The sequence below is a fragment of the Lethenteron reissneri genome, chromosome 53, assembly GCF_015708825.2.
Source record: "Lethenteron reissneri isolate LAM-NWPU_2019-01 chromosome 53, ASM1570882v1, whole genome shotgun sequence".
Lineage (NCBI taxonomy): Eukaryota > Metazoa > Chordata > Hyperoartia > Petromyzontiformes > Petromyzontidae > Lethenteron > Lethenteron reissneri.
The window spans coordinates 8,932,823-8,947,498 of NC_083831.1; the positions used below are offsets into that span (position 1 = coordinate 8,932,823).

A 14,676-nucleotide genomic window follows, 5' to 3' on the forward strand; every position below is an offset into this window, starting at 1 on the left:
CAATTGGTTACTAGTCCAGCACACCGGCGGTGTGTTGGAGAGTAAACCCACAACATTTGCCGTTCAAGTTCCGTGACGTTTCCCCCGGTAATTACAACCGGCATCATCAGGCGACAGCCAGAGCTGTTCGTCGGTGCTACTCGCTGACAGCACTTGCTCCTTGCGGTCTGTTCAGGCTGTACGGGTGGTGTGGGGGGCGGCGGCGGCGGGGGGAGATATTCGTCTCTTTGTCTTTGTGTGCGCGAACGCAGGGCGAGGAGATACACGCCGGCCGCATCGGCCTCACCCTGGTGCTGGCCGGGATGCTGGGCTCGCTGCTGTGTGGGATTTGGCTGGATTATACCAAGACGTTCAAGTACGTGCACTTGCTTTGGTGACTCTGTAAACTGTCGCTTGAATTTGCGACGATTTGCCTGAATGCGACTGTTCCCAAAAGCTGATGTGCTTCTCGAACCGTTGCTCGGTGGCTGTTTGAACTGTTGGTTGCATTCGAATTCAAATTGTTATTTTGCTGTTGTTGCTGCTGCTGCTGTTGTTGTTGTTGAATTTGATAAGGGGAGATGTCAAGGAAGTTGCGTTACGTTGGTGTGTTACATGGCCGTGGTTACTGTTTGGCATCGACGTGGTAGGTTAACCGAGATTCGTCTGGTGTCGTTATTTCATAACCCACGGTGGCAAGATGTTAACTACCTCGCCTGGTATACGGGAGGTCGTGGGTTCCATCCCTATCGTAACGCCTGCTGTATATTTGGAGTTTGAATTTCTCTCTCCCCGTGGTCGCGTCGGTTCTTCTCCGGGTCCTCCGGGTTTTCCCTCCACATTTAGAATGAACATCACGCGCTCGCAGTATTTGGCCTACTGCTATAAACTTCCACGCGATAAGTCACTTTGCCGAACAATCATTTGTGATAGCCAGGTTGCCTCTGAAAAAATAGATAATATAGCTCAGTGGGTTCTAGATTTGAAGCTTTCGTGACTGCAAGGATTCATACTCGTTTCTGCGCCGAAGCTAACGAGGCCAGCTTTGCTCTGCGCGACGTTCAGTTTTTTAATATGCTCGATGGTGCCATTTCATTCCTCTCTCTCTCTCTCCAATGTGTTTAATCAAAAGCGCCGTTGTGGAGAACTCAAATAACTGAACGGATAAGCCGACAAACACAAATCTCCCCCATACTCTTAGGTTTTTTCGGTAAAGTCACGTAGGTAAAAAATAAAATAAAAATTAATAAAAATAAATAATAAAATTCACGACGTTTCGGAGGCAACACAAGTCTCCGTCATCAGGTGGGACCGTCACAGCCAGATTTGCTGTATCAAGTGACTTGTGTTGCCTCCGAAACGTCGTGATTTTATTGTTTTATTTTTATTAATTTTAATTTCATTTTTTACCTACGTGACTTTAAAGAAAGAACTAAGAGTATAGCTCAGTGGGCCTTAAGTGGTAAAATAATAAAAAATAGTTTCGTGTTTAGTTGTAAGCTCGCCGGACGTGTTTGTTGTTGTTGTTGTTGGCCGTCGTGTCTGCGTGGACAGGCAGACAACGCTAGCCGTGTACGCGCTCTCCCTTGCGGGGATGATCATCTTCACATTCACGCTGATGCTGGGGAAACTCTGGGTCGTCTATCTCACCGCGGGGCTGCTTGGGTGAGTTCTCAACCTCTTTTATTTTTTCTTGAATCATTTAAGTTGTTTGCGTCGTCTCCCATCCAGCAGCGTTCATCCCGATTTGCGCCACCTCGCCTCAAAGTCAGCGAGACGGAGCTTTCCCCTCCGTCTTGGAGAACGGCCCGCTGAAGCGGACATCGTAGAACTACCTCTCCACAATAGCCAAAGTGTTAAACAGAACTACCTCTGATAGATCCCTTCACAGTGAACTCTGGCCCATGAACGCACATAGTAGAGGGCAGTATTCCCCCCCCCCCGACCCCGACTCTCCATATGAGAGTAATGTTCGTCGCATGTTCTCAGAGCTGAAATTGTATTTTGCCAAACTAAGTGCGGAACCAAAATTTTACATGGCGGGGAGTTTTTTTTTTTAATCGTTGTCGTGTGCGGTCATTCGTGACCTGGCTGAGACCATCAACTCCACACAACCTGAGGACCGAATTTAATCACAGGCAGCTGCCTGGGTTCGAACCCAGGACGTCGGCGGCGTTACGACTGTTAAGAGACACGGAGCGGACGCACACCGTGGACAATCCAGAGGTCGCCAGTTCCATTCCATCTCCAGGTGCGGCAGTCGAAAACATTCGGCACGTTTCTTGAATTTGACCGCCAACCCTCCCCGTCGACCCAGCAGTATAAATTGTTACGCCACAGACTCATCGATCGACTGCGCGCATGTCTGTGTGTGTTTTTGTGTCTGTGTGTGTGTGTGTGGAGTGGTAGTGTAGCGGTTATCACGTTCTGCTACGGACCCAGGGACCCGAGTTTGATTCCCGCTCACGGCCAACACCGGTGACGATTATCTGAACTGGGTCCTGGGCCTTCCCTAGGTCGACTCAGCCTTCAACGAGTACCTGGGCCGGTGCGTAAACATCGCCACTAGGGAGACAAAGGCGGCTGGGGGTGGTGGTAACCACCCACACCCTCGTGCGCTGTGCCGGCCTTCATAGGTGCTCGCTAAACGGCACTCGCCCCAACAGTCTCGTTGAGGCTACACGGGGGCTGATGTTTGTCATTGTGGGAATGCCCCTAATCTGTCCAGGTTTTTTATGACGGGATATCTGCCGCTGGGATTTGAGTTCGCGGCTGAGATTACCTACCCCGAGTCGGAGGGCACGTCTTCGGGCCTGCTCAACGCCTTCGCCCAGGTGCAACTCTTTCTAACGTCAACTCGGCGCCGTCACTCGTGTCACACGTCACGCGCCCAGCCGGCGGGAGGGACCGTCGCGCCCGACGCTGCGCCTGACCTCTTGCGACGGCGTTCGCGTTGACCGCTCTCGGCTGCCGCCCAGTACCGGCGTCTCGAGTGATTTGTTTTGGTGCACGGGTCACGGGGGGGGGGGGGGGGGGGGCATCATTCCTTTGATGGTCTCCGTCCTCGCTTCGAACATATCGACCGCCATAGGCCGTTTGCTGCAGGAGTTTGCGCATCAAGACGGGGCGACGTGTCCGCGGAACAGCGACACGACAGCCGTCGAACTAATCAGATTCAGAACACATTCCTGCGGAGGGAGCTGGTAGGAACGTTGGGTTTCTCGGTCAATGGCCAGGGTCAACGGCGGCGTGGTGTATTCCGCAAATATGCCCGACTGTGAGGGCGGGCACAAGCCGGCTTGAGTAGGTTAAATGTCGAGTTTTATAAGGGCACCACGGGGTGACCAGCCCCTCCCCACCCAGCCCAACCCCCCACCCAGCCCCATCCTCCCCACCCAGCCCCTCCCCACTCTCCCCACCCAGCCCCTCCCCACCCTCCCCACCCAGCCCCTCCCCACCCTCCCCTCCCCACTCAGCCCCTCCCCACCCAGCCCCTCCCTCCCCACCCAGCTCCTCGCTCCCCACCCAGCCCCTCCCTGCACGACGGACACAATAATCCCCTGTGGGCTGGTGTAACCGGGAGGTTCCTACCAGTAATATTTATTTGTGCTGGAGGAATCCGATGAGCTATGAAGCTCTTTTTCATGGATGTCCAGTCGGGGCACGTGGTCAGAACTTTAAAACAGTACAAAAGCAGGATAGCAGTGCAAAGTACAAGAAAGGTACAAAAATCTCCCAAACACCAACAAATACATCACTAATCCACCCCCATCCGATTCTTGGTTCTTTCAGTAAAGTCACGTAGAAGGGAAATAATAAAAGAAATATATAAAACAAAAAATATTTTCACGACGTTTCGACTGCAACACAAGCAATCACACCTGATGATGATTGCTTGTGTTGCAGTCGAAACGTCGTGAGAATTTTAAAAAAATATATATTTTATTATATTTTTAAATTTCCCTTCTACGTGACTTTACCGAAAGAACCAAGAATATAAATCCCTGCAGTCACGAAAGCTTTAAATAAAAATTCATCCCCATCCTACCAGGCACAACCCACCGAGGTTTATTAACTTATTTTTTAAAAGTGACCTGGCCGTAAATTATAGCTCAACAAAGGTAGCTTGTCATTTGAACTTTTATAGCAACAAAAATAATCGAAATAGTCTCAACGCATGTTTCTACTCAACACTATCATCAATTGCACTGCTCTACAAGGAAAAAACAAAAACAAATGCACTGTAGTCACTCGCTGTTCGCGAGTGGTACGTTCCGGAGATGCTCGTGGAGGTCAAACTTCGCAGATAAAGATGCTGGCTCTCCGAATATCGTACGCGCGACGTCCGCAGATGACGATGATGACGACGACGATGATGACAAATGTTAGCGGTGACCACGTGATTCCGCTCGCAGGTTTGCGGAATCGCCCTCACGTTGTCCCAGGGAAACATCGTCACGAATTTTGACCCCCGCGCTGGAAATCTGCTGCTCTGCTCGGCACTGCTGCTTGGAACCATCTTGACAGGTGAGAAATGTTCCAAGTTTATCGTTTTACAGTTCATAGTTTTACAGTTCATAGTTTTACAGGTTGTAGTTTTATCGTTTAAGTGCAGGCACGCATTGCTAACCACCTGCTTCTTTTAAAACACTCCACTGTCATTATTCATATAATTTTAGAGCTTGGATTCCTATGTATGCATGTATGTTAAACTTCTTTCACACCATACGTAGCCAACCGTGCTCATCGCTGGTGCGGGGGAAGGACAACAAACTAAACACATAATGCAGTTCTAAATAAATTAGTTTTAAATCTAGATGATTTGAAAGTGCATAGCTCCAGTGGCTTCCTAATAATAATAATAATGTCTCGGGCGCTCAAATGCCTCGGAGCTTGCCGTGGTGTGATGGCTGGCACACTGCGACTTCCAAATCCAGAGGTCGCCGGCTCGATTCCATCTCCTTTACACACAATATTTTAACATATTTTTTTAGCAATCGAATAATTCTTTCCATACTCTCTTCGTCCCCTTGTTTGCATGTCGAAGCACTCATCAAGGCTGACCTGCGCAGGCTGGCGGCAAACAAGATGGGCGTGGACATGGAGGTAAAGCGATTTCACACGCTCGCTCGTTACAACGTCGAATTGACGCGCGGGGCCAGGTCCCCGATACGCGTGGTCGTGAGGGTTTGTTCTTCGATTTGCCGGCGAGCCGAAACGATAATCGTTGTGCGCGTCACAAACGCTTGGCACGCCCGGCGATTTAATTTGTCTGGTTGGCTGCGTAGAGTGCGAAAGAAGTTCAACATACTCTACATACATACAAGTGGGAACTTGGGAAAACTAGTACCCATTTTTCCACTTGCATATCGTAAAAACTACTAAAAACTATGTTCAATGTTGCCATATAAGGCTCACCTGAGCTATACAGCTCTGTTTCAGAAACCACCTGGCCACAAACGATAGCCAAATTAAGTGGCATATCACGTAGACATTTATAGCAGCCAAATACTCTTAAACACATGTTTCTAAACGCATGTCTATTTAAAATGTAGAGGGAAACGCCTGAGAAAAACCCACGCGACCATGGGGAGAACAGGCAAACTCCATGTAGTTAACATCTCCTAGCCACCGCGGCGAGCTGAGCCAGCATGGGGCCAGCACGGCACGGGTGGTTTTCCACTGGCTTTTTGCCACACTCAGCCGGTGGCTTCACAGGACACATGAATACGGGCTTTGGGCGGTGCAGCACGTGTGGATGTGTGAAATCGGGTCACCATTCATCAACCCACACCCCGGACCCGCGTGGTGAAGTATGGTCAAACAGCCCCATGTTTATTTATTTTATTTATTTATAGTTTTTTTATAAGGCAGAAGAGCTTCAGAGAAGTTAAATGTAGTTTTAAAAAAATCTCTAGTTTATCTCACGTATCATTAAAGTAAATGAGCATTTAAAAAAAAAAATTCTCAATGGGAGAATCTCGGCTAGTTCTCGAGGTGCAGCGTCCCCATCCTGAGGGAACCGCGGACGGCAAAAAATGCCAAAACCTTTCGAGACGTTTTGTTTCCGTGAGCGTTGGGCTGACGGAGGAGCGTGCGGTCGGACCTCAAACTCCTCGAGCAAGGGTCAATGGTCGCAAAGCTGCGCGGTTTTATCGGTCAAATACATTGTGGCGATTGCCGAAAGGAGTGCACGGTTGAATTAAGCCCAGTAAATTTGCAGTCGTGCAGCACGGAGCCCAATTGGAAGGCAGCGGTGTAGGTCCGGTAAAGTCGGGGAGATTCAGGGTCCCCTGACGAGAGCGAGCGGTCAGTCAAATGTCCCGCGGTGGCATTTTGAATGCCCTGGAGTACGTCCGTACGTTGAACATATTTCGCACATGGTACGTAGCCCGGCCATGCTAATCGTAGGTGCGGGCGGGAAGGATCACAAACTAAACGCAAAAATCAGTTCTAAAGAAAAGCGTTTTCAATCTAGATTTAAAAGTTCATAGCTCGCAGTGGCTTCCTAGTATCAGAAGAGTGTTCCAGACGGCCGCAGAAGCACACCTGAAAGCGTGCGATGCGGTGCACATCTTTGTTCGATGGCCAGCCAAAAGCCGCTGTGAAGTAAATCCACCTTCTTCACACCGTGGAAGACCCACGTACAGGACACTGCCATAGTCGAGACGAGGTGTTACGTGGGCATTCAGGACATGACCAACACCGCGTGGAGGCCTTCATCCAGTAATTGAACCTTATGGCGGGACCCTGGGGTCTCGAAGAAACGCAAGTCAAAATCGTAATTAGTGAAATTATTTTTGGTCGACTCCGTCCCACCATCAACGCTGCGACCCGCCCAGCGCGGATCGTTCTGTTGTCGTGTCGTCCAAGCGCAGCGGCGATGACGAATGCGTAGAAGAAACAAAACTTTGAAACTTTGATTAGCGCATCGTGTAGAGCTCGTCGAGAGGAATAGATTACCGCGTCGTTCGCCTTCAACAGACGTAAAATGACGTCGCAACGCAGTTGATGCGAGAGCCGGGGGCTTATGGGACCCCGGGGTCCCGCCATAAGGTTCAATTGAATAACTTAAGTATTAAACGATGTTCCCTGTTTTTTATTTAGGCTCTTCACTGTGTCATCTGATCTACTGTTTTCATATTAACACACACACACATGTCTTTATTCAGAAACCGCAAATAGTCATAAATGGGACTACTCCAGAAAAGAAGACATTTGAAGTTCTCCATCAGAGCGCCCTGTGATCAACAGCGAACGCCAGACGGATGTGGGGGTGGCTCTACGTGGAGTTTCTACAACGACGGTGCAAGCGTCGTCCTGTTTGCACCTCGGCTAAAGCACCAAATCGTGTTTCGCTATTTTTGTTCAATCCACTACCTTTGACAAAAAAACAACAAACAAACAGACAACGAATAAACACTGCCCTAATAGGGGAAAATATAAGAGGCGACATTGTTGTGGGCAATGACCCTTCCTCACAGTGTGATGTGCTGAAGAAGGTACATTGCCCAAAACGTTGCCTGTTATATATATATATACACAGGGACTCTCCTTACAAACGAGTTCGATTCCAGAGGTGTGTTCGCAAGTCGACTTGTTCACAAGTAACTTTATTCCAAACATGTTGCACGACCTGTACACTAAACACGGGGAATGGCTTTAAAAGTTGTATAATCTCCTGTAGATGTAGATACCACTGGTTCTTCACGTTCTGCAGATGTAGATGCCACTGGTTCTTCACGTTCTGCAGGTGTAGATGCCACTGGTTCTTCATGTTCTGCAGATGTAGATGCCACTGGTTCTTCACGTTCTGCGGATGTAGATGCCACTGGTTCTTCACGTTCTGCAGGTGTAGATGCCACTGGTTCTTCACGTTCTGCAAATGTAGATGCCACTGGTTCTTCACGTTCTGCAGGTGTAGATGCCACTGGTTCTTCATGTTCTGCAGTTGTAGATGCCACTGGTTCTTCATGTTCTGCAGATGTAGATGCCACTGGTTCTTCACCTTCTGCAGATGTAGATGCCACTGGTTCTTCACATTCTGCAGATGTAGATAACACGTCAAACGCCAGGCAATCCCGGTGTAGTTTGCTTAGCTTTTTATCTTTATAATAGTATCAAAAAGCAATCTAAATGACAAGCTGTAATTTGACTAAATATGGTCGTCGTGTAATTAACAGGGGCTTTATTTAGAAAATGGTTCTACTGGGGTACCCGCACACTCATGAATATCCCGGTATTTTATTGTTGTAACTTTGTGACCCGCTCCTACTAGACATGTGTGAAAAGAGCTTCATAGTTCATCGGATTTCTCCAGAAAAAATAAAAAATATGATTCTGATACTGCGATGGCAGTGGCGCACAAGCACAAACAACAACGCAGAATCAACATATTTGTCACTAATTTCTACGTGCAATAAAAAAGTGCCATTACCAAAACGTCGCCTGTTATGTGTAATGCGAGCGTAAGCGGGGTTTCACTGCTCGGCTCTGGGCCAATCATACGGCCCAGGGTATTTGGGGGCGGGGCCCAGTATGGGGGCATATGTGAAGGTCCGCCGCTCACCTCCGGTCCAATCGGATGCGAGGTGAGCAGGGGCGGAACCTAAGGGCGGAGCCAGCAAGGCGCTATGCGGAGGCCGGATCTGGAAGGTTCGGTGAAGGGCGTGGTGAGAGGGAGGAGACAGGATCACGTGGGGAAGGGGATATAGGTGGGATCCCGGAAGGGCTCCGGGGAGTTGGTGGAGTCACGAAGCTGGACCACGTTGGGTGGCCGGAGGGGATCTGCGCCATCAGCCACGTGGCTGGAAGAGCTTCGAGCACACCGTCGGCCAGCGGTGTGTGCGGGAGCGGGGGAGCGGTGCGACTGACGGGAGAGCGCGTGCGGGGCGCGCGGGAGGAACAGCCGGTCCCGCTGTCGGGACCAGCGGAGTGCGAGCGTCAACGGGAATAAAGAGAGACGGAGACCAAGCAGTGTGTCGGCGAAGTCCTTTATTACATATGTGTATATATATTTTTTCATTTAAAGGCCACAGTGTTATTGACGGATGTGTTAAGATTTTTGACAAAACTACTTTACCAAGAGCAGCTACCGTCTTGATTGTAAATCGGTTTCAAATCCATGTTGTTTAACAAGGTGAGAAACTCAAGAGGCCAGGGTTAGTCTCATTTGCAAGAGTGACCTGGGGCATTAGTCTGCAAGCAGGGTAAAATTGGATTTCCATGTACAGTATAACCTCAATTCAGTCATTTGCGGGTCATTTTGAAAGCTGCAATATCTGGACCCTGACAACGACACACGATGGCCTATTCTTGTGAATGTGGGGCGATCTAACGTTCATGACGAAGCAAACAGCGCGTGCAATGATTACGGTTATGACTCGCCGCAGCAATAAGCAGGGCGGCCGCTGGATGCCGAACCATGAACCTCTGCAAAAAAAGCAGCGATCGCGCTATCGATAGGCCACGTTAACGCCCAGGGTCCCAAGTAACACTGCAAATAGCAGATTTTGCACTGCAGTTTAAAACATTGATTCTCTCGTATATTCGTCAATCTAAAATAGGGGTTACGGTACGTGCCCAGCCAATGCTTGCTCATGCATTGCCGATGGAAGAGGGCCTCCCACTGCAGTGACCTCTGAGGGAATTTGATCAACTCTTCTACGTTGACCAGACGTGTGGCGAGATGTTAACTACCTCGCCTGGTATACAGGATCCCGTGGGTTCGATCCCGACCCTGACGCCTGCTGTATATTTGGAGTTTGCGTGTCTCTCCCCACTATACATTTCCACGTGATACGCCACTTCGTTGAGCTATCATTTGTGATAGCCAGGTCGCTTCTGAAAAAGAGATATGCAGCTCAGTGAGTCTTTACGTGGTTAAAAATAAAAGTTTCGTTTTAGTGTTGTTAAGAGGGTTGCGTACCCACGGTGATGCACCCCACCAGATGAAACCTTGCGATAGACCGGCTGTGGCTGAACCTCAATCATGATTTGAAGCTTTTGTGACTGCAGGAATCCATACTCTTTTGGTTCTTTCGGTAAAGTCACGTGGGTAGACGACTTCGACGCACTCGTCCTGGGAAGGAATTCTTTATTAATGAGCCACGTGCTCACACTCCAGCCGGCGAAGACCCCATCGCAACTGCCACGAGTCTCCCGCGCATTTCCTTTATAAACGGTGCGTGGCAACGCCCCTATCCCGTGGTCACGCCCATATTCTCGAACCTTCTCGCTGGCCCTAGACCACTCGCTCTCCAGCAGGGGCGGGGAACCTTTTTTTCTGCCAAGGGCCATTTGGATATTTATAACATCATTCGTGGGACATACAAAATTATCAACTTCAAAATTAGCATGTTATATTTGGTCAAACATTTAATTAACTCACCCCTAATGTGATGGCTGGAACTGCTGCTCTTTGGCGAGGCGCGTGTGATGTTAGCTGGTATTGATGATGTTGCTATTCGCAACTGCTTTTCCAGGTTTGCTCCTAGATTTATTGAATTTCGAATCCCGCTTGCGGTTGCCTTGGCAGGGCCAGATCAAATGATTTCGCGGGCCTTGTATGGCCCACGGGCCGGACGTTCCCCACCCCTGGTCTACAGGTTGACTCCACTGTCCCATTACATCACTTGGTTGAATCTATTGTAATTATAAAGGTACAATGAAAGGCGAGTGCATGTGTGTGTATTGAACACTGGGTCACGACTAAGCCCGCAGACACACCACACAACCGTTCTCAACTCCATAGTAAAGGACCACAGCCGGTGTTGTGAATTTTGTGTTCTTTGATGTATCGTTATCAAGTTAGGGCATAATTATAATGTTAGCTTGAAACAACTGTAGATGCGTGCTCCAGCAGCTGAATGTCATTTGTTACGGACACGGCTCGAGCTCTTTCTACAGCTCCCTCTCGTGGGAACTCGTCAGCAGTGGCGTAAGCAAGCAAAAAACTAAGCTACAAGTTTTATTTGACCAGGTAAAGCCCACTTAAGCTATTCGCTCTTTTTGTCAGAAGCGACCCGGCCACAAAGTGGCTTATCATGTGGAAATTTGCAGCAGCCAAGTAATATAGAAAGCATGTTTTTAAATGTGGAGGGAAAAACCGGAGGACCCGGGTAGAATTCCATGCCACCACGGGTGGAGATACACACAAACTCAAAATATACAGCAGGTGTCAGGGTCAGGATCGAATCCCACGATTTCCTGCATACCAGGCGAGGTAGTTAACATCTCGCCACCGCAACTATTCAGGGCTGCTCGATGAATTTTTACTGCAATATATCGTACATATGAAACATGTTTGATCGACTTTGACTTAAATAGACAGTTTAATAATGTACAACGCAAGCAATGGACCAATACATATAATTGTGAACACGTTTGGTGTGAAAGCTCATCCCTCTTATACCATTGCTACTGTTGCCATGAATGTCACTCATTCATTCCTCCACACATGATTTAGAACTTGTACGTTCTTTAATTTAAAGCTCGTATTATTCGTTACAAATTCAACAGTTGCGCGCTTTATTGCTGGCCACTTATTGTTTTGGGCTTGTGCTCAGTGATCGTGATAAAAAAAATAAAGTTAAGACGATAGAAGCTCTAAAGCATGCTCCGTGTCCTTTCTCAATGAATAATTTGGTGCGCATTTATTTCTGTCACAATAAAATAACACAATATGCCTCCACATTTCTGCCCGTCCACGTACAAAAATAAACGTGTTTGTCTCATCCCATCAGCCGCACACACATCCTTCTGAGATTGCACACACACAGCAGCTTTGAGTCAACACAAGCAAACTCTTGACCGGTTTCATCATTGTGACATCAGTCACGTTTCCTTGAACTAAGATTGTTAAACTGCCAAACGTTTATAGGCAAGACCCTCTTTTTTATGCATAGACCACAGTTGGCCGCAAAACCATGTAATTTAACATAATACGTATTCATACATTTTACATATATGTCGGTGTATTGCTATCACAGAAATGTAGAGTATTTGGTTGCTATAAATTACCACGTGATAAGCCACTTCCTTGAGCGATCATTTGTGGCCAGGTCGCTTATGAAAAAAGAGCTACATAGTTCAGTGGGTCTTACCTGGTAAAATAAAAGTAGTTTAGTTTATATATTCCCTCTTCTGTAAGTAATTACGCTCAATTTCGCTAGAGGGCGACTGGTTCACACATTGAGCCAAGACTAACTCCAGTACAGTACGTATTGTCCTGATTGGTATCGCCTGTGGAAGCAACATAATCTGAATATTTATGCATACTAGAGGAATCCGATGAGCTATTAAGCTCTTTTTCAGAGATGTCCAGTAGGGACGGTGAACAAAATTATAACAAAAAACACAAACACGATAGGAGTGCAAAGTATAGGAAAGGTAAGTAAATCACTAATAAAATAAAAATGAACTATTTTTTTTTATTTTACCAGGTAAAGAGCACTGAGCTATTAAATTATACTTGTAGGAACCTCTGGTTACACCAGCCCACAGGGGATTGTTGTGTCCGTCCGTCCGTCGTGCAGGGAGGGGCTGGGTGAGGAGGGTGGGGCTGGGTGGGGGGTGGGAGGGGTGGGGCTGGGTGGGGAGGGGCTGGTCACCCCGTGGTGTCCTTATAAAACTCAACGTTTAACCTACTCACGCCGGCTTGTGCCCGCCCTCACAGTCGGGCATATTTGCGGAATACACCACGCCGCTGTTGACCCTGGCCATTGACCGAGCAACCCAACGTTCCTACCAGCTCCCTTCGCAGGAATGTGTTTTTACGGAAGCGACCTGGCCACAAATTATATCTCAATGTGGACATTTCTAGCAGCCAAATAATGTAAACGCATCTTGAAATCGCTTATAAAAGGCAAAGATACAATACCATCGTTAAAATATGTAAATGCAACGAGAAAACCCATCGTAAAATGTTCTTTACATCACAAATAAGTCCCCTGCACATTCTAAATCTCTCGGCCTTATCCAGACCACCACCTCAAACGAACTGTGTGTATAATAGAGGTTGTTGCGTTAGATCGCGTCAAATGTGTCGTTAAACCCGCCACCAGCCGACACAGCCAATTAGTAAGGGTTGTCACGTAAACAAACATGCGAATTCGTTACTAATTCAGCACGCCTGGTGTGTTGGAAAGTAAGGCCACAACATTTACAATTCGAGTACGACGTTTTGCCAGTAATTACAACCAGCTTCATCAGACGGATAGCCAAAGTTGTGCATACATCCTATGAAGCGGTGAAAATTGGGTGACTAGTCGCCTTTTCTATATTTTTATGCTACGGTGATATTGAATGCGTTTAGTTTGTTTGCATTAGTTAATTGTAATTGTTGCACCTCTGCCAACACCACAGAATCCCCAAATAAACACATCCCTGCGGAGGGAGCTGGTAGGAACGTTGGGTTGCTCGGTCGATGGCCAGGGTCAACGGCGGCGTGGTGTATTCCGCAAATATGGCCGACTGTGAGGGCGGGCACAAGCCGGCGTGAGTAGGTTAAACGTTGAGTTTTATAAGGGCACCACGGGGTGACCAGCCCCTCCCCACCTAGCCCCACCCAGCCCCTCCCCACCCAGCCTCTCCCCACCCAGCCCCACCCAGCCCCACCCTCCCCACCCAACCCCTCCTCACCCAGCCCCTCCCTCCCCACCCAGCCTCTCCCCACCCTCCCCACCCAGCCTCCCCACCCAGCCTCTCCCCACCCTCCCCACCCAGCCTCCCCACCCAGCCCCTCCCCACCCTCCCCCACCCAGCCCCTCCCCACCCTCCCCACCCAGCCCCTCCCCACCCAACCCCTCCTCACCCTCCCCACCCAGCCCCTCCCCTCTCCACCCAGCCCCACCCCTCCCATTTTTGTATGCACGACGGACGGACACAATAATCCCCTGTGGGCTGGTGGAACCACGTGGTTCCTACCAGTAAAATGTGTTTATTGTTGTACCGAACTTCTATGCTCCTGCTGAGAGCCACCCCCCACCCTCAAACCCCTCCCACCCCCGCGCCGAACGCTCGCTTCTGATTGGTCCTCGGCAAGCCACCATTATATATTTACTTATTTTAAAACATCTGTTTGTATTTCGTAGTGCGCACGAGGCGAGAGGCGCGTCGCGATTGGCCAGCGCGAGAGCGGCGAAGCCCCGCCCCCCCACCCATGTCGCCAATGCGCGCTAGGGAATACAATGAGAGGTTTGCTTGCTTTGGTGGGAAGGCGTTCGCCTCATCGCGGCGCCGTCAAGGTAAGCGACAAACAGCGCGGTTTTTTGTTTTTTAAAATTACAATTATTTACATTCGCATGCGCTAATACGGGTACGGGTGTTGAGTTTATTTTTTGTTATTGCTGTAGACGATTCTCTGCGCGTTCCGGCGGGTTTACGATTTTATACCGCTCAATCATCGTTTAGGGCATCGTCGGTCAACTGCGTACTGTGTGCCGTGCTGGACCGGCGTGGTGAAGTATGGTCAAATCTCAGCCCTCCCCCCTCCCACCCTCATCTCCCTGCCTCTCCCGGGTGGGTGAGCTCGCATCTAGCAGTGGATTGACACAATGTGCTGTGCACTGTGACGCACATTTGTGTTGAACGCGATGATGGTGGTGCTGGTGGTGATACGGAGGAGCGGTGGCGCAGTGCTTAGCGCTGCGCTACGAACCACCCGGTCACACCAAGGTTCGATTCTCCGCTCACGAC

General features: G+C 49.0%; 2 protein-coding genes and 1 long non-coding RNA gene across 8 annotated transcripts in view; 2 read left to right on the plus strand and 1 right to left on the minus strand.

The window, feature by feature from the left end:
• LOC133356222 (heme transporter FLVCR1-like) overlaps positions 1-8,953 on the plus strand; it is a 26,676-nt gene extending 17,723 nt beyond the window's left edge. Inside the window, exons 5-10 of one of the 6 annotated variants that reach the window (XR_009756820.1) lie at positions 252-355; positions 1,534-1,644; positions 2,118-2,230; positions 2,394-2,527; positions 2,708-2,813; positions 4,395-4,436. Coding sequence is in view for 4 of the 6 variants with exons in the window: in XM_061573598.1 (XP_061429582.1) it covers positions 252-355; positions 1,534-1,644; positions 2,708-2,813; positions 4,395-4,506; positions 5,027-5,085; positions 7,152-7,226 (567 nt within the window). In the remaining 2 variants the exon portion in view is untranslated. The other 5 variants (XM_061573598.1, XR_009756821.1, XM_061573600.1 and 2 more) reach the window with 5 other exon arrangements.
• On the minus strand, positions 7,896-10,838 carry LOC133356225 (uncharacterized). The gene is made up of 3 exons (XR_009756822.1): positions 9,912-10,838; positions 9,679-9,822; positions 7,896-8,023 (listed from the first exon to the last, which is right to left on the minus strand). It is a non-coding gene; the product is annotated as an uncharacterized LOC133356225 (long non-coding RNA).
• A 3,336-nt stretch (positions 10,839-14,174) lies between these two features.
• Positions 14,175-14,676, plus strand: part of LOC133356220 (disheveled-associated activator of morphogenesis 2-like) — a 127,174-nt gene continuing 126,672 nt past the window's right edge. Inside the window, 1 exon segment of the mRNA XM_061573596.1 lies at positions 14,175-14,225. The gene's annotated coding sequence lies outside the window, so the exon portion shown is untranslated.